This window comes from Rhynchophorus ferrugineus, unplaced genomic scaffold (genome assembly GCF_030347505.1).
Source record: "Rhynchophorus ferrugineus isolate W39M unplaced genomic scaffold, kcgeb_rfMv2 rfM7, whole genome shotgun sequence".
In the NCBI taxonomy this organism is placed as follows: Eukaryota; Metazoa; Arthropoda; class Insecta; order Coleoptera; family Curculionidae; genus Rhynchophorus; species Rhynchophorus ferrugineus.
In genome coordinates this window covers 6,984,396-7,005,023 of record NW_027472586.1, presented here as the reverse complement: position 1 = coordinate 7,005,023, position 20,628 = coordinate 6,984,396, and the positions used below count along the sequence as shown (strand labels likewise).

General features: G+C 34.6%; 1 protein-coding gene across 7 annotated transcripts in view; it reads right to left on the bottom strand.

Moving 5' to 3' along the window:
* sdk (sidekick cell adhesion molecule) overlaps positions 1–20,628 on the bottom strand; it is a 315,853-nt gene that overhangs the window by 4,866 nt on the left and 290,359 nt on the right. For 3 of the 7 annotated variants that reach the window (XM_076409053.1, XM_076409051.1, XM_076409052.1), the window contains exons 8-23: positions 20,510–20,605; positions 16,451–16,570; positions 11,311–11,466; positions 11,127–11,253; positions 10,876–11,067; positions 10,705–10,814; positions 7,508–7,708; positions 4,297–4,475; positions 3,787–4,240; positions 3,068–3,729; positions 2,781–3,009; positions 2,497–2,726; positions 1,967–2,439; positions 600–796; positions 348–544; positions 54–293 (exon numbers count right to left, since the gene is read on the bottom strand). In XM_076409053.1, the coding sequence (XP_076265168.1) occupies positions 54–293; positions 348–544; positions 600–796; positions 1,967–2,439; positions 2,497–2,726; positions 2,781–3,009; positions 3,068–3,729; positions 3,787–4,240; positions 4,297–4,475; positions 7,508–7,708; positions 10,705–10,814; positions 10,876–11,067; positions 11,127–11,253; positions 11,311–11,466; positions 16,451–16,570; positions 20,510–20,605 (3,863 nt within the window). The remainder of the gene's footprint in view (positions 1–53; positions 294–347; positions 545–599; positions 797–1,966; positions 2,440–2,496; positions 2,727–2,780; positions 3,010–3,067; positions 3,730–3,786; positions 4,241–4,296; positions 4,476–7,507; positions 7,709–10,704; positions 10,815–10,875; positions 11,068–11,126; positions 11,254–11,310; positions 11,467–16,450; positions 16,571–20,509; positions 20,606–20,628) is intronic. The other 4 variants (XM_076409055.1, XM_076409054.1, XM_076409057.1 and 1 more) reach the window with 2 other exon arrangements.

Here is a 20,628-nt window from a genome sequence, read left to right as displayed (position 1 = left end):
TGATACCACGGAAATTAATACAACTCTCGACTGGTTGGGAGAGGGGAACTAACTTTGTAGCCCAGCAATTCGCCGTTTTGCATGTGGTGCTGCGGAGGTTTCCATTTCAGTCGGACTTCGGTTGACGAGACGGGTTCGCCTTGCAATTCCCGCGGTTCTCCCGTAGGTACCGCCTCTCCCACATAAACGGTGACCGGAGGACTGGCAGGTCCTTCTCCTTCTTGGTTGAATGGAACCACGACTATCTCGTAATTGCGGTCTTGGAGCAGTTCACTAAGCACCATTTTGTTCGCCTGAAAGTTAATATTCGGATCATGTCTGTAATTGCGTTATATTTCTTCTCTTACGTTGATGCCCATTATCTCCTCTTTGGGCGTCGCTTGTAAAGCCGTCGGAAAATCTGAAACCGGCTGGAAGACCACACGATACCCTCCGGATTTCGTATCGCCGCTCCAGAACTGTTCTTCGATCGGAACCCAGAACACCTCTACGCTAGTCGTGGTTATAGGAACGGCTTTCAAGCCAGCGATAGGCTTACTCGGCGCTGTAAGTTCCATTAGAGTTAATTACCGTAAGAAATGTCATCGAGTAACGTTTACCTGCGGGATATGTTCTGACTTCCACCGATTCCGGACTAAACCTGCTCGGTCCTATGTCGTTCGTCGCTTGGATTCTGAATCTGTAGGTCGTGAAGGGTTTGAGGCTTGACACGGTGTAAGAGGTCAATTGAGGATCGACTCTTTCGGGTAGAGATTGCCAGGGTCCGTTTCCTTCCATTTTCTGGACGATGTAATACCTAGAAGGGTAAGGATGATGATATAGCTAAAATATAGTTCCTTGTTCCCGGTTCATTTATTTGTTGTTTAAAAAACTGCTATCCAGTCCCTGTAAGTTTCGTTAAAGTAGCGATATGTACGAATTCCTTCCCATACTAATTTTGAGAGAGGAAAGGATGGAGTTGTTTGATTCTATGTGCTGTACAGACCAGTTAATTTTAAATTGGCAAGTGGCAGTGTGGAAAAAAGGAATGGAATAATGATCCCAAATACATTTAATCGTATTTTAATATTCGGAAGTAACAATGGCATAATATAATAAAAGTAATTGGTTTTTTTCTATTTCATTTCAAGTGCTTGCCTATTTCTTTTCAAACTCTCTTTAGAAAAGCCCAGAGATAATTGCTGTAAGTTATTAGCTTCAAAATAACAGTTTCATTTGAAATGATAAATGAATGATGAATGAAATGGTAAAATTATTTTTATATTTTATATATTCCACTTGCCTGTAAAGAGGAATGAACTTAAAAAGGAAATGATCAATAAATATTTGTATCAACCCTTTTTAAATACAATAATAATTTTATTTATCATTTATAAGAAATATTTTATTAATAAGAATATTATTATTGGTTGAAACTTGAATGAAAGAAAGTTTTAACATTTAAAATAAACTGGAACTGGATGGCTTGAACAAACTTGAAATATTTAAAATATTAAAAAAGCCAATCAAAAGAAGACCCAAGGTAAAATAAATGCAGTCAAATTATTTTTCCATTTGTCAGTCAAAATTTTGTTCTCTTTGCCTTATTACATTAATAAATAATCATGAATAATAGAATTCCAATCATACTACAAATAAAACATAAAAACATATATATTACATATAAATCTATGTAAGCATAAATTCCGCACATTATTTTCAAGATCGTGACTAGGACGGCAAAGCCAAAACGTTAAAAATCAGTCGGACGAAACTAGTAGATTCGATAATAGTAACGGAAAGTACATGACTGAAACAGTCGATAGTCGATAGTAAAAAGTAGTCAATTACTAAACACTCGATAGTAATTTTCAGTCGATAGTTCCCAACACTATTAAAAAGCACTGATCTACCATCTCGCATTAACTTTTCCTGTATATGGAGCATATTTACCACATAAATAATGGTGAGAGCGACAAAGACTAACCTTAGCGGAGCATATCCATCCCTTCCTGGCGTCCAGCTGAACGTAATCGCTCTGCTTTGGATTTGCGATCGACTGATCTGAGGTACGGACGGTGGCTGAGGCGGTTCTCTATTATTTGTGGTGTAGACGAGAGCATGAGCGGTTTTGCCCCAGCCCAACCTGGTTTGAGCCGTCACTGAAAACATGTAATATTTTTCCTGTTCCAACTGAGTAAATCTGAAGGTTCTATCGGTGGGTTTGAATTCTTTCGACGACTTGTTGTACGGCTTGATGTTGTCGATGTGGTAGGTGACTTTGTAGGCCAGTATCTCTCCGTTAGGCTCGTGCGGCACATCCCAGATGATCCTAGCTGAGGTGTAGGAGACGTCTGGGAACGAAACGTTGGAAGGCGCTCCGGGGACGTCCTCGAAGGTCCTGACGCTGACGGCGGGCTTGCTCGGTTCTCCATCACCCAATCTTGTATAGGCCAAGACCTGCGAGTCGCGTTCGTTAGCTATACGCATGTTAGTTTTTAAACGATGATGTTGTACCTGAATATGATAAACGACGTATTTCTTCAGTTCGGTCAACGTGGTCGTGAACGTAGAATTATCGTTTATGACCTTGTAATCAACCGAACTCTTCGCATCCGCTGCATAATATACCTTGAAGCCCTCGATTAGACCATTTTGATGCTCTTTCGGGACATCTTTCCATTTCACTACTATGGTAGTCGAGGACGTAGCGTTTGCTACGACGTTCAAAGGGCCGAAAGAGGGTACTACGAAAGGGATAACGTTAAGACGGATTAAAATCACCAAAATATAACACTCACCAGATTCTCGGGTCCTTTCAATGGCCTTTTGGCCGGAGGAGGAACAGCCGACGTCATTACAAGCTTGCATTCGGATTTCATAAAGAGCGAATTCCTCCAGACCAACTATCACGTGGGAATTGGCAGTGTGGTCTTCAATTGCTGCACTATATGTGTATCCCGTCCTTACTTCTACGTAAGTTATGTTGTAGCCCCTGGGATTTCCGAACCATTCTATTTGTTGTAAAGGCTAGAAAAAAAATTGATATTTTTAACATGAGATAAGGAATTAACGCAAATGAACTTACAATCCATCGGACCCTGAGTTCCTTAGCGCTCATGGCTCGGACAGTTACATTTTTCGGTGGATGAGCCGGGGGCGCCTGGATCGTCTGAAATTCCTTGGTCGCCTCCGACGGAACGCTGGCCCCAACGACGTTATTAGCTATTAGTCTCAGTTTGTAGTTGGTGAACGGTACCAGACCGGTTACGGTTATGGTGGTGGCGTCCGGATCGCTGATTTCGTACACGGTGAACCAGGTGGCGTTCCGCGCGGTCTGAGCCTGCACCGTCCACTTGGTGATGGAGGAATTCCCGTCGAAACCCGGCGTGAACTGAAGGACCACCGAGAAGGCTTCGATGTTGGACAGAGCCAACTTGGAGGGCGGATGCGGCAGTACCGGTTCCACGCCGGATTGGATTATGGCTATCTTGGGGTGACCCGGACCGACAGCAGTCCATGCCGTCACCTCGAACTTGTAGTGGGTGGTCGCCTGAAGCTCGGTCACCTTCAGGCTCAGAGTATCCGCGGACAAGTTTCTCGTCTTCGTAGTCTCCGGCATATCTTTGATCTGATACTGGATCTGGTAATTCGTCAGTATCCCGTTAATCTTCTTCGGAGGTTGCCACAGTACTTTGACCGCTCTATCGCTGATGTCGTCAAATTGTAAATTGGAAACTTCATCGGGAACTACGGAAAACAATACCAGTAAATTAAATTATTTCGAATAACTTTTATCGTCCTTACCGTCCTCTTTGGTTTTCACCGGAACAAACCCACTAATCTCTCCATCTCCTGGGTCGGTAAAACAGAGCACCGTAATGTTGTATTCGGTGAATTTCTCAAGATGGGTCATGAGAGCGCTTTGTTCGGCGTAGGGATCGAGTAGGTTGGGATGGACCGTCATCATGCTGGCCTCCACGTGACCTCTGGTGGGATGCCACCTCCAGGCCTGTATCTTATAACCTTGATTGATGCCGTTTATTTTCTGGGGGTTCGGCGGAACCCAGATGATTTGAACTGCGGTCGAATTGATGGCTTCTACCAGTTTAATCGTGGGGGGAGCTTCGGGTACGCCCTCTTTGGTCTTGATCTTCGCCCCGTCCGTATATACGCCGACGCCTTTGTTATTGTAGGCGGCTATTTGGACGACGTAGTCCTTCCATGTTATCAGATCCGTTATTAGGTAATTCCTTTGAGCCTGGAAGTATACCCATTTAAAATATTTTTCGGATTATTATTATTTCGATGTCCTACCTCGTTGGTTATATTCCGAATTATCCAAGGACTGTCGTTATATCCGTAAAGCCTATACCGTATCACGTAACCTAGAATCTGTCCGTTTCTGTGCTCCTCCAGCGGCGGTTGCCACTGGGTGATGATCTCGGAAGAACTCCTCGCCGAACCAACGAATCCAACGGGTGGACCGGATGGTGCTATAAACAAGATTCGAACATTAATTACCGGGCGTTGTAACATTAAACTATTACATAACGAAGCTATAGATCAGGCAATTGTTGTAGGACACAGAGAAAAGGAAAACTTGCAAGACATAGCTCCAAAAAAACCGAGTCACTCCTTTATCCCGGACGAGGATATTCCAGATGTAGTGGCCGCGCGAAATAAAAAGCAACAAATGTCAATCTGACGACACTGAAAGCTATAAATGTCACCTTTTAAAGCATCTAAACGCCACTAAACTATGGTTCGTCGAACAGTAAATTTATATCGAATGTTTACCATAAATTTTTTCGTCCCAAACTGAAATACGAGGACCTTATTTTACGCGCGCGAAAATAAAGGATTTATTTCGTATCCGCGCGCCACGTCAAATGTTAAGTGAGTTTACTTCGACTTTTTAGAGCTATGTAAATAAGTTTTTTTAAATGATGCACATAAATCAAAGTAACCGTATAAAAGTGATAAAAAATAAACTCGGTGTTTTTATATATAAATATAGACTTTTTCGAGTCCACGCAGAATGAATGCAATAAATACGTATTTATATATATCGAAACAAAACAATACATAAAAAATGGTGGACATGACAACAAATCATGCAAGGAAAAGAGTAAAAATAATCCCACCTTTAAAGAGAAATTTATATGAGCTGCCTGCACCATAAAAAACAAATAAAAACAAGTTACTGTATTCCTGTCTGATGGAGGAATCATAATATCAAAACAAATAATTATATGCGTGAAAAAATAATCAATCTTAGATTACCCTTTCAAACACACATATCCAAATAAATTACAATTCACAACCATTAACTATATATTTTGTTTATTTAAGCTATGGATGAACACATAACAAAAAAGATACAGATTCAAAACTTATAATACTTCTATAATACTTTTCAAATACATATAGACTATCCAAAAGAACAGTAAACTCACGCCATCACGATGAATGTTTTAATGTCAAATATTTTTTCTATAGTCTATTCAAAGTTGTTTTGTACATACTTCATCTAAATTTGTAACTTCAAAACGTCGCAATGTTGCCGCATCAACAGTTTTGGTTCAATTGGGCTTTGACATACAACAAAATTCTAATCTAAATAAAATAATTGAACGGAAATGTTATCAAATCTGATTTATTTTAACATTATAGTACATCTAAAAACTGTAGTTAATTATACAGCCACAACAGTTTATAGGTTAGAGTTATAACCTCTTGTCACTACTGCTAACAAGAATTTTGCATACGTCTAACATCCACTTTGACGATTTTAATAGGCTCATTCGTTTACGTGTTCGAACTAATCAGACAGCACTGTGCCTCTTTTTAACTATAATAAAATGAGAAGAAAAACACTGCCTTACTCTGAACATTTTTCTACAAAAAAAAAACTTTGAATAGACTATATGTTATTTTATTCTAGTTAAAAAGAGATACAATGCTGGAGAGACAGAAAGGCTCCCGTTAAATATTAAATATAATTTAAAACAATTGTTTCAAAGAAAACTGTTTGTCTGGGAAGTATTCGTTGAAAACTTGGAGATATGCAGCTCTTTGAGGGATGTAAGTCAATCCCTTCATACACTGTTAGGTAATATAGGATTTAAATGGGGTAAAGATAATCCAAGAACACCTTGCTTTTAAAAGAATATAATTTTTAAAAGCACATAATAAAATCAAGGAAGACTTATTATTTAAATATGTGTATTTAGATGAGACGTGGATATTTTAAAACAGCAAAAATAAAGAGTATAAAGGCAACAAAAATTGGTCGAATAAGCTTATATTAAAATAAAATATATTTTGTAAAGTTATTTTTTTTATTATTTTATTTACATTAGTATTTTATTATGTCAAAGTTAAAATAAATCAAAACATAAATTTGGTACTGCAACGCTGTGACAGCTGTTTTATTGGAAGGACTAACGACAATAAAGTAAAATTTCTGAACTTTCTATGATACATTTTAAATATTGTACAGCCTAGCTCCCGGCTAGTGTCACCATTTACAGAATTATGTCAACCCCACGGAGACTATACAGTTAATCCGTTATTTGTGATGATATAACATTATCAGAAATTCGAGCATCATTCCGTATTCCTAACGTTCTCTTGGTTCCTCGATAAATACTTTGTCTAAAAGTTCTCATTTCGGTTTTATTCCAGTATAACTCTCTAGGAGTCTATTGGTCGTTAGCTTTATTGTACGGCATGTTGATAATTTCGAGAATTATCTTTACTTTTTAGGACAAAATGTAATACTGCTTATGGTTAAATAAAACTTTCATCTCAAGGAATAGTAGACGATAAACTTGATATGTGCAGTCAAGAGCTCGGTTTTGATAGCGTTAATATCGAGTAAGTTCAGTTATGTTATTGTTGGAAGATTATTCTTGTACGAATCAGAATTTATTCACGTTTTGGTGATGCCTGTTTATATATTTTTTCGTATTGCTCATTTAAAATGGTTAAATAGATTGAAGGAATACATTTTCCAATAAAAAATGTTGTCTTTGTATAATAACACGGTGTGACAATTTTTTAAATTCAATAATATAAAATAAAACGGTTTTTTTGTCAAATTGTACCTGCTGAACACAAAATTTTAAACTGATTTTTGTATGTACCGTTTTAAAGTTACGATAAATTAAAGTCCTATAAATAAATAAAGACACTATGAAAATTTTAAATCATATTTATTTATATTAATAATTTTATAAAAAATAGTAATATTTATTTACAAATAGGTTTAAGAGGTCAATAGAAAAAATGAGTTAGAAAGTAAAAATGTTAGAAAAATTGTGTCACACAGTGTAATTCGATTGATGATGCTAAAACTCCTTATAATGTAGCTTCTAGCCAAATGAATGGGTATTAATGCTGTTTTTTTTAAATTTACATGAGAGATTAGTTTATATGAATGAAAAACATTTTCACCATAATGCAAAACCACATTTCATTCCCATTTCCAAGCACTTACACACGACAGTTGACGTCTGCTTACCTTCTTGCGGCAACATGACCTGATTGCTGGGTTCGGACGGACTGCCCTCCCCGACGCTGTTCACGGCGCTCACCCTGAACTGGTAGGAAGCCGCTGCTTTGAGGTTGGTGAGCAGCATCCATCTCTGATCGCCTGAAACGTTGCTCACTTCGGTCACCCAGTTGAGGAGCGGGTCCGGTATAGGGCCTGTAATAGGGGGAACTTATAAAGCACGATAAAACTGCTCGAATGCGCTGGTTGGTTTGGGCGTGATGAGAAACTATTTTGCTGAGCATGCTTAGGTGATTGTAACGATGGTTGAAAGAGAAAAGGGTAACGATTGAGGTTGGAATACGCAATTGCTTAATTATTCCTCTTTTTTTTTGAGAACGAATCCAATTCCCTGTCGGTTTTTATATAGATTATTTTGTTTTGATGTATATTATTATTATATTCGATCAACTGAATTTAAAAGTTGATGAGGAAAGACCTAACTCATAAAAGGAAACGGGCTTTTCATTAATATAGTGCATTCTTTCATATAGTTCCAAAAGCGAATCACGAAAACCTGAGAATTGAAGTATGAATTAACGATTTATACTATTGGAAAAAATCAGTAGTGGTTATTTCAAGTAATCGAGAGATTTTGGATTTGACCCTGGTATTGGTACGAGGTCTGTTTTGTAAGGTTAAACATTTTGTTGTTTATAGTACAAAACGTAAAAGTGACGCTATAAGTCTTGAAGCATGGTCAAAAGTACAGGATGTGTGTTGTCATATAAACCACAATCTTAGTTTCTGGATACCTACCCTACCCTAAAGGAAGATCATAATAAACGAAGGATAATATGAATTGTTAAAAGAATATATTCATGATGTATACATGTATTTGAATTTGAATTGATGCAAAATTTTTAACTTGAGTCGGTACAGAAATATTAGATGAATTTGTGAATTCAAGATAATTTTATTCAGTTTACATTATGTTCTTCAAATCTACGTATAATTTTTGACAACTGGCAACGTTGTAAACTCAAATCCTTGTGCCCATGCGGGGATTCTCCAGAACTAGACCCTTGTAAGAAATCATGCGTATAAAACAAAGATAGCCATGGAAGGGTATTTTGACAGTTTTTCCGGATTCTCACCGAAACGTCCGTAAGCTATGAAAGAGGAACAAACAAAACGAAAGTTTTTGGAAGAAGAAACATTGAAAAATTTATTTTAACTATAAAGCTTATCGGATACCCCTTAATAACCCTAGTACGAAGCGCAAAATAACAAATTTAAGACAGTGTACACCCGAGTATTAGTAATGTAAGCAATTTCTTTACCAACCCAAATATATATATGTATTTAAGCTTCCCTTTTACATGCCCATGCTGTAGTCAAACTATGTTTTTGTGTTTTTTTTTGGTTTGGGTTAATAAGGTCAACAACATTGTGGGGTTAGTAAAGTGTTAGTGTTGAATTATACATACATCTACATAACTCTCCGAAAATGATACTATTATTACATCATTTCTCGAACTGGGCCTTGATAAACACGTATTTCATTTGTTTCGGTAAATATAGGGTTAATATAAAAAAATTCTAAGCTGATAAAAAATAATTAGAATGTTATCGGTAACGAGCCATCGAAGCTCTTTACATTATTAATGATATATGGTCGTTATTGTCTGGTAATCACTCGGGGTTTCAGTCATTATTTCCGTAAGCCGTTGTTTACGAAATTCATAAATGGATTACATTTTTTGAATGTTTTTTTCGACTAGTTTAATCTTTCATTGATGTCCGTTGTTTCTCTGATACCATTCGGTATATCTAAATACAGAGTTAAAAAAAAATCCTAAATGAGAGGTCAATTTAATTCACTTCAAATATGAATATTAGATTTTTTTAACAGGTTATATGCCTTTTAAGACCATTATTAGATTAGTAATTTTAAATTGTAAAGATAATTATAGTACGGAGTGCTATCTACAAAAGCACAAGCAATATTTTAAGGCAGATACATTTTATTAAAGTTCATTATTTCTGTTGCACCATATTTGCACTGCATCTGCATAAACTATTTATTGTGCACTGTTGATTTAGGTATGATATTTCTTATCTAATCTAAATCATGTCTTAAAAACTGAAACGATAAACAAATTAACGGCAATATTTAACGTAAAGTTCATTCACTTTATGATATTAATCCAAATTATCTAGATTTACACAACTAAAAAAATCTAGTAAGCTTTATAATTCTTAATATTAACCAGGTGGTAAAAAAGCTGTTTTTAAAATAGCAAGGTATATTTCTGATAATCTCTAGTATTTTATTCTGAAAATTCTAAATCAGTTTGTGTAAGTTAGATTAATTTTATAAAAAGGGTAAAGTGTGTTTAGAGACAGACTAATTTTTATGGAGTGCTATATAAAATTTGATATAGGGTTTGTTTGCAGTTGTGAATCATTTAATTATTGCACATAATGCAGTTTGTAAGTGTGCTTTGTTGTGTGTTATCAGAATTCATAAGCTTGCAAAACTAAGACTGATAATGCGCAAAGAGAAAACAAAAATAATGAGAGTTGGAAATCCATGGGAATTAAAAGGAACAGTTGAAAACAAAGGATTGGAAGAGGTAGAGAAAAGGTGAGAGAGATTAAAGCGTTCTACACAAACAAATGATTGTTTAATCAAAGACAAAAATAAGAATATATAAAACAAGTTCAAAAATTAAAAACAGAAGAATGAAAAATATTACGATACCAAAAGGGAAAAGGATTGAGAAAGACCAATCGAAATATGCTTTGGATCGAGGAGGAACATATACGAAAATGAAATAACAGAGAAAGGAGAGTATGCCAACAAATCTTTGTTTTTGTTGTTAAACCAGATAGAGACTGATCCAGGAAATGGTAGGAAATCAACAAACATTACACAGCCTTCTTTTTTTTAAATATTTTGTCGATATTGTTGGTTATTTATTTATTATATATTGGAGTATTTGTAGAATGAACTTACATTAGGTTTGCTATAGAGAATAAGCGGAGCACTAAATACTTCATACAACATACGACATTCTTTCTAATGACTAAACCTACTCATGCACTAAGACAACCCACTACCGGTCAGCATTTCTGTTAGTTCTACAAGGCAGGATGTAGGCAACACAAAAACAGAGTTTGCACTAAGTGACGAATCCATCGTCTCGATTAAGACACCTTACCGAAATCGGGCACTTCTCTTTTTTGAACTATGTACTGATTTACGGGGCTGTTGCCGTCGAAACCTGGTGTCCAACTGACGTTGACCGCTCTCTGACCTCCTGAATCCACTCTGAAGAAAACAAAAAGGCTTGGGTCCAGTTAAATGAAATTATATAGAGAGTTATAGGTACCTTTCGGCTTTGACGTTGGTTGGTGCGAAAGGTAACTCGATAACGCTGAGTTTTGCTGATCTGGTCTCGTTTCCCCCGGCGGATGTCACCGAGCAGGTATACTGACCAACGTCCGAAGCTCTTACCGCTTGGATCTCTAGGGTCCCATCTTTCAGGACTTTCGTTCTTTGGTTACCTGTTCGACTGATGATCCTGCAGTGTAAAAAATAGGACATTTCATATAACCAAATGTATAGGAATGGGTTACTCACTGTTTGTCGCGAAACCACTCCAGCGTATAGTCGACGGCTTGATCGGACGACACTTTACACTGTAGCGTTGCCGTGTGGCCCAGTAACACCCTGGCATCAGCAGGTGGTTGTATGATTTGCGTTCGAACTGCGAAAATAAAACGTTAATGCCCGAGTTTTCGCTTTTAATCGTCGGGATACTTACCCAGTACGCCTAAGCGAGCCGATCCTCTGACCTCGCCGGCTTCATTTGATCGGATGCAGGTATACTCGCCGGCGTCCGTCTCCCGAACCGCTGCGATCAGGAGGTCCCCCGTGTCGAGGATCTGCACTCTGCTGGATGTCTGCACCTCCTCCTCACCTACAGAAATTAATAATTATCGTATTTTTTAATATCTAGCTGTATTATTAGATATAGTAGCCTCGCAAGACGATTTCTAAAATGATAATGATATATAAACAATTATTTCAAAAAAATTGGCGATAGAATAGACATATTCGCAGGCGGCTAGGACCCCACTTCCTGTCGCATGCGCCAAATCGTCGTAAACCTTCGATTTCTTAATTTAGCTCACCGTTTCGGTCACAATAGCTGAAATTTTACACGAAAACGGATCTTTTCTGTTGTTCGCACCGTAATTTACAGACATCCCAACGTCTAGCCGACACCCGTCTTCGAGGAACACTGTTATTTGTCGTTTACCTGGGGTGTGGAGCGTGAAATTAAAAGGAACAGACGTCACGAAACGTAAACAGCATCGGTGAAAGTATGCGGCCGTTAAAAGGGAGCCGGTATCCGAGAAGGAAAACGACGGTTCGGCCTGCGACTGCACATAATCGAAGCCTATCGACGGAATCTTTGGTTTTCCTCGGTAATGACGCGAAGCCATAAAAAAACAGGATGCTTATTTGAAATTTAAAACAGCCTTCAAATATCATATACACCCATATCGACGTTCAGGCGGAGAATTTTAAACAATAGTCATAATCTACATCTTTCGTTTTATTCATAGACCCATCTAGTGGGCCATGATTATTTTTATTATTAAGCACCGTGTATATTTTATGTAATTAGGTGTCGGGACGCGGTTAAGTATCTTGTTGGGATACAGTAAATATTTGTAGTAGCAAAAAATGTTCGATGTTATCTTTTTTCTGTATATTTTCAAATACGAGTTATGTTTACCAAAATGCTATAGGTCGTTATCCATCATTCTATGTCTTATTTGTCGCAGTTTTAACTTAATAAAATACGATTATTTTGTGGGGCTTCACCGTTCTTATTCTATAAAGAGCATTTATTACGTTGGCAAGAAAGTATTATCGTTTTTATGCAAAATCAACTTTGTGTCCATATTTTCAACGAATATAAAATGCAATAATATACATTTAGATTGGTAAACATTAATAAACAAACTTCCTGGTTGTGATACTGCATAAATATTAAACGTTTCTCCATGGCCGGTACTATATAAATGATTAATAATTTTTATTGTTTATAAATATTTGAGCTGTTGTTCAATAAGAATTAAGTATTCGTGTAAATATACACTCTTTGGGAGTGTATTAAAAACTGTGTTATGCCTGAAGAGCTGGGCGTTAATATTTTTAATGCTTATAGGAAATGGAGAACAAATAAAGATGCATATTATCTACTGAGCATTGTTCTCTTTACCTATTATTGTCCTTGCAATAAAATAACCAATGCACGTCATCAAAATGTATAATGCAACGTTGCCGTACCAAATTTAAGTTTTTCTTTATTTGAATCTGACAACAAAATACTAATGTAAATAAAATGTTGTTATAAAATATAATTTATTTTAACATTATAGTACATCTAATGCATATTTATTGAAGGACTTAAACTACAGTTAATTAACCAGCAACAATAGTTTGTAAGTTAGGGTTGTTTTATTATATTTACGTTGACATATGACAACGGTGTTGACTACTACAAACACAAATCGAATTTTATAGAGCGATTTTTAACTAGTAAAGTGAGAAAGAAAAATGCTCCGAGTTTAAAAGGGATTTTAGGCTTTATTAATATATATTAAATAAATAATAATTAAAATATACATTAATTATATATTATTTTAACGCTTAAATATATATTAATTTATAAATTGCATCTTTTTACCCGCCTTCTTTCACTTACTGTGAGGTTTTGTTTTTGGGTTAAATTTTTCAGAACTAGTGGTACACTATAGCTTACGAGAAGTACTGTAGAAGTTTTACTTGATTATGGTAAAACTAAATGGTGTTAGCCGTTCAATTTATTATAGCACTTCTAAGAACAACTTCTAATAACATATCCAACTGTATTTGCTTTAGACATCTGATTATCTCACTGGTATAAAAATACCCTTTTAAGTGTTTATTTATTGATATGCGTGATCTATTCCGATGGTATTAAAATTGTTATACATTTATATCGTCCATTTTTATTTCAAATATGTATTTGGTGAATAAAGAAGGTATCTATCCAAACCTTTTGACCTTGACGTTAACCAGCTTGCCCAGAGATTTGAAATATTTTTTTCTTAAACTCGAAGACACATACGGGAGACAACAGAGTTTGAAAGATTGATCTCAAGAACGACTCAAAATGCCTACCAGTATCTTAGAAACCGACACTGACAGTCAGTCTCAGTCTGTGACAATCTCTCTACATACATTTCTTAGTTATATCATTTAAAAACAATTTTAAGTGGGTTTAGTGAGTTTAATAAGTACTTGTCTCTATTAATTTTGCTATTTCAAACACTGCATATGATTATCTAACATTTATACAGAATAATTTTACAGATAATTATAGTCTTTGCATTATTTAAATAACCAAATGATATATGCAACATGCAATACATAACATATTATTTAACATATTTTATATTGATAGGTTATTTGCCGAATTAAATCTTGTATTGAAGTTTGATAATACTGCTGCGATATTGTTATTTAAATTTCGATCAACATTCCATTATATTATTTTCATTATTAACACGTTTTAAATTAGTGCATGCACATATAATGCATATTTGTTCTATTATGGTTGTGTCCATGGAAAAAGTTGTGTCGATGCACTATGAGCCGGTTAAGTTAAACGTCATTCTCCCTCTTTTTATTTACCCCTTGCTTTTGTTCGATTAGAATGACAACCGTTATTTCAAACGTAGTTTTGAGGCTATTACAGCGTAGATAATGCAGTTGTGATGAATTATTGTATCGAATAAATCTAATATCAGTAATTTTCTTTATTTTCCATTATTGAAATAGTGTGGTCGATACTTATTTCAATTTATTATGCGCTAATCTATATTTGTTTTGGATAAATTCAAGGATTTATTTATTATTAGGAAGTTTTCAGGCTATTACACTATATATAATGCAAGTATGAGTTATCGCATCAAACAAATCTAATGTCAGTTAGTTTTATTTTAAATTTTCCATTATCGAAATAATAATCCATAATAATTTCAATTTCTTATGTATCAACCTATATTTGATTTAAATAAAATCAACGATGATTTTAAGTGTTTAGTTGGTGATATAAACTAAATGATAACGGAAAAATCAGATATGTGAAAAACTGTCGATGAGTTATGGAAGGGAATTCGGTTGGAACTAATTGTTTCTAGTTTATTTGCTTATCTCCATGCTATAAATAGCTAAGAAACTACTACCTATGTGTCGGGATTCCGTTATGTAGTCTGTTATACTTATTTTTTAAAATATTTGTCATTATTTGTTACGTTTACTATCCTTGCATGAATCATTTGAAATAATTATGTATTGTGAATTTAAGATCATTAATTTGTGGCATGGTGTTTGATTATAATGAATTTTTTTAAACTAAAAATAACTATTATTTATATCAACAAATAGTGTAAAAGAAATTTCTTGAAATAATGATGAATTTTTAAATGTTTATGGTTTAACACTTGATAAAGTTGAAGCTGATTAAACTAAATAAATTGGGCAATATGTTTGTTTCAAACAACCAAATATGAACAAAAAGCTTGATCTATATTTTTAATCTGGTAAAAGAAATATATTGAATTAATGGCAGGTAGTATTGAATTTTTGAAAGTGTCTTAGACTCAAAGCTGATAAAATTAATGTACTCTATTAGTGTTTTTCAGATTTATGCAATTAAAATATCAAGAAAAGTTGGATGGCTGTTTTATTATTATTATTACTTTATTATTATTATTTTGAACAAATATTTGCACTGGAATGCTCTTTAACGTTTTTTAATTAGATATTTATAAAGTTGAAGCTGACAAGTTTAATTAAATTTTTCAGTCTTAAGCAACTAAAATACGAACAAAACTCTTGATCTATTTTTTATTGCCATAATAAAGAATATTTCTGAATAACCCTGGTTATATCCGTTTTTTAAGACTTCAGAAGCTGAAGCTTATAATATTGATGAAATTTAGTAATGTTTTTCATTTTTGAACGGTTAGAACATGAACAAAAAGTTTGGTGCATTTTTTATTGTTGTGGCAAAAGAAATATATTGAAATAATCGTAGTTTTACTGTAACTGGATACAATGTTTTTTTATCGTTTTTTTTTGTTAAAGATTTATGAAGCTGAAGCTGACAAAATTGAACAATATTTTTCAGATTTAAACAACTAAAATATGAACAAGACTCTTGATCTATTTTTTTGGTGCCATGGTAAAGAATGTTTCCAAATAGTGATGATTGTATTGAAGCTATTAACTGAATGCTATTTTAACGGTTTTTTTTCTGTAAGACTTCAAAAGCTGAAGCTTACAATATTGATGCAATTTTGAAACAGAAAACAGAAAGCTTCATCTATTTTTTATTGTTATGACAAAAGAAGTATATTGAAATAATGGTAGTTTTACTGTAACTGGAGATGATGTGTTTTTTAATCATTTTTTTGTTAAAGATTTATGAAAGTGAAGCTGACAAAATTAATGAAATATATTAATATTTTTGAGATGTATGGAACCAAAATATGAGCAAAAGTCTTGATGCATTTTTTACTGTTGTGACAAAAGAAATATTTTGAAATAATGGTGGCTTTGTTAAAACTGAATGTTGGAGAACTACTTTTAACGGTTTTTTGACTAGCTGAATTATGAGAACCTAGTAATATTTTTCAGTTTTCAACAACTAAAATATATTGAGATACTTTGAATTCATGATTTTTAGACATAATTGTGTGACGTAAAAAATTGTTCGTTTTGTTTCGCGCTCTTTTTCTTATGTTTTGCATTTTGGCGTCGAAGAAAGCGGGTGATAGACGTCAATCGTTAGAAACTACCAATGAGATGTCTGGTGTGCGTGTTACAATGCTGGTACTTACCGTTAAATATCCAGGTGACGTTGGGAACTGGCGCCCCGGCCGCCCTACAGGTCATGGTCGCGTCCTGTCCATCCAGGACGGTGAGGTTCTTCGGTCCGAACTCCATCACGGGCTGGGCCGCTAGAATCACCACAAAACACGTTAGAAAACCGAACTGGACGATCATCTTTCATCGCATGCATCGTAGGGGAAAAAAAGCACGCCCGACAGCGACGGATAACTGAGTCGCGGACAGGTAGGAAGCGGCTGGTCGGTAGTGAACCTAAGCCACTTCAAAAAGGGAGGGTTGGGATGAAGGTTGGGTGGGGGAACCGATTTAAAAATACCGAAAACTGTGTGCACTCATTGCGCCAGACGATGATGGTTTTTTTCTGTACGGGTTGGCTGAAGCTTTAGGTTTATCTGACGTGCGATAAGGTAAGACCACTGTTTGTTCAGTTCCGATAGGCAAAAGCGTTGCTCATTCGGTTCGTATTGCCCTCTATATCATTCTGATAAACATTCATGTCGCTTAAGCTGGTATATTATCTCGGATTTTTTAAAAAACTGATTGAGATGATGCTAAACTAAGCAGAATGATATTCTAAAGCTTTTCGGGGTAGAAATTCGATGGTGAAGCCTTTCAGTTTTGAGCTGTTGCTGGAGTTTTGTCGGTATAACCAAGGTATAAACAAACATACAATAAGTTTTAGGTACATAATTGTAAAGGTTTATTGTGGTATAGTTTTCTCGGCTATTGCAAAAATATCGATAAATTCAAAAAGACGCATCGATATTTCTTTTCTACGGTCGATATCCCTAGATATGCTTGATATCCCCATTATGTTTATTCCTAAGCATCAGGAACTTCAGTTTACATCCAATATATTATCATTGTTTAAGACTATGATTTGTTCAGTTCTGATAAACTTTCATATCGCTTAAGCTGCTATATTACGTCGGATTTTTTCAAGACCTCAGTGAGATGATGCATAATTTATTGCAAAATGATATTAGAAAGGTTTTTGGGGTAGAAATTTGATGGTCAAGCCTTTCAGTTTTGAGCCGCAGGTAGGGAAAAAAGAAATTTGATCTGTTTTTTTAAACCATTTTAAAGAATATTGATATATTAATAAATCTTTAATTACATTTTTGGTACGTAATGTTATATGTAACTATAGTCTTTCCAATAAAAGAGCCAGTGCATGTCATCAATACCGTCGAACGAATGTATTCCCAAATTCTGTGCATAAAAACGTAAAATCCCTTTTAAACTCGGAGCATTTTTCTTTCTCATTTTACTAATTAGCATTATTCTAGTTGAAAAGAGACAGAATTTGATGCGCCCGAACATGTAACTAAATCGATCTATAAAATTCGATTTGTGTTGATACTGGTCGATACCGTTGTCATATGTCAATATAATAAAACAACTCTAACCTACAAACTATTGTAGCTGTTTAATTAACTGTAGTTTAAGTTCTTCAATAAAGATGCATTAGATGTCCTGTAATGTTAAAAAAATTATATTTTATAACGTTATTCTTGTTTCATTATTACATTTATATTAGCATTTTGTTGTCAGGGTCAAAATAAACGAAAACTTAAATTTGATGCGGCAACGCTGGATTATACATTTTGATGACGTACATTGGCTGTTTTATTAAGAGGACTATGGTCATCTAACACTGTTTAGTAGGGTATGTTAAATTTGTATATATCAATATCAATAAACAAGATATCTTATACAAGAAAAGAATCCAGACATACAAGGTATTATATATTTAGAGCATATTGGTAGTGCGAAAAAAACAAATGCAATGGAAATATATCACTACTATATGAATATACATAACTGAATATAACGATGCTGTAATTTATGATTAATTGAGTTGTGATTTTGAATTTTGATATACAAATATACCATATTTTCAATACTACCGTTAAACGCTTTTATTTATATTATTTTATGTTATTGTAGAACCTTTTGGGGGAAAGTCCCTTTTGCAGCTAGGTTTACACAATTAGGATAATTTTGCAGAGATTAGAATAAATGCTAGTCTGATGGCACAAAGTTTGGGCAATAAACTGGATACATTAAAATTTCCGAGTAAATCTGCCTTAATCTTTGGCAAGTATCTAAAGATGGATGTGTTAGTATTAATTTTTGATTTATTCAGGTTTAATCTTAAGCAAATGTTTCAAAACTGTTTTGTGGTTGATGTTTATTTCCATCGAACCGTCCGTATCTTACTAACGATTATAATACATAAAGTGTTTTATTACACTAACTTTATTTATTAACTAAGATACTGTTTCACAGATAATAAGGTCTGATTCAGTTTTAGTGCTTCACTGCTGATTCAACATGGATGATTTCAACGTATTATTTATCACGATTTGTTTGTACATTGTAAACATAAATCTGTTTAAATATATATAATGTTTATTTATGTTCTAATCAGGAAACTACAGCTAGATAATGTCAGAGTTGGATACAAAGCTTCTTCGATAAAACATTGTTTTCTTGGTTTGAACAAGTTTAAATCTGGAGAAGTTACAGATTATTCATGTATTATTTGTGCAACTTTCATTCAAAGGAAAAAAAATCATCATGTTAATTAAAAATGTTAGGGATTATAAAGAATTTTACGTCGAATCGAATGAATAATAATTCTTATAACTCTAGGGTAACTTCACGTTGTTTTTTTGTTTCTTTCACCTCATAACACAAATATTTTGACAGTTTTATCTTAACATGGGAAGCCAAAAAATGTGGCCTTTTTAAATTTTTGTTTTGGTTTTATTTTGGCATAGTTAACTCGATTTTTTATTCTAAATAATAGTAGTTTGACTCGAGTTGTTAAGGTCTTTGCATATAATATTTATTTTATTTGACCATCAAATTTTAAATATATATGACACATTAACATGACACTGACGTGTAGAAAGGAAAGGAGGGGATATGACAGGAAACACTGCTGGGATATAACTAACTATATTAATAACTGTAAAAAATAAGAGAATAACTATATAAAAGCAAAAAACATTAACATTCATCAAACACAAATGATTACAACTTAGGTAAAATGGAAATCAACAAAGCCGTATATAAAAAAATAAAGCAACATCGCACGTTTCCATATATAACCATCAAATGGCTCAAGAACTTCTAACCAAATTCTAACAGTTTGTTGTTTTTTTAATTTAAGATATTTCACAGGGAAATTTGACGTAAATGAAGTGTCCTGGCCACTGTTCATTCTCTCCATCAGCTCTGATGGCTTGGCCTCCTTCAGTTACCGTAAACTGAAAGATTAAACAGTATATAGGGAGACCTAAAGTCAATTGAAGGGAGTTTCCCATAAGGTATGTCAAAAGGAACTTATATTAGAAAGTAAACTCTTTATTTTTATTTTGTTGAAGATGAAGTTTTTCAGTAAACACACCTTGGGACACCTTGTATATGGGATATTACGTTGATATTATTCTTTTTGGCCATCATAGGGGCAGTATAACATTTTGTGACAATAGTCTTCAAACTAAGAAAATAATTTTTTTTTTTGGAAATCCAATTTTATTCATCAAAATCTTTTTTTTCAATTAATCTTCCAATGTTCTCCCAGCTTTTCGTTCGTGAACTAAATAATAAGCCAGTAACAAGCTGTCAGAAGTTGAGGGTCAGACCTGGAGAGTACGGTGAGAGACTTCAAGTTCAAAACTCCAGTGAATAGCTCTGTCAACAGTGGTATCATCTGTGTCATGCCGGAGACCAGCTGAAGGCTAACACAGAGACCAATTCAACATTCCCCGGCAATTTCAACAAATATAAACACAAAATAAACGACAACAATCTTTTAACTACGTCTTCAACAAAACAGAAACAACCACGTAGAGTTCTTCCTGATTTTCATACGCACTAAAATAAATTCGAGCCAAATTGAGCTCTTTTTCATCATTCACTGATACAGCCGAAGAACTCCACGGGTAGTAGTAACAAACCATGTGCGTAATAATAATAAAAAAGGAAAAAACGGTGTCGGCAAACTGCATTCGATTCGATTAAAAAAAAATTCTTACAGGGTGATACGAAAATATAGTTCTTTTTGCCGTGTCGCTCGCCGGACGTCCTCAGGCGTATTAATTTCGCCGCTATGCTCCGCGCATTGCGGAACTCTGGGAAATAACGAAGGCTATTC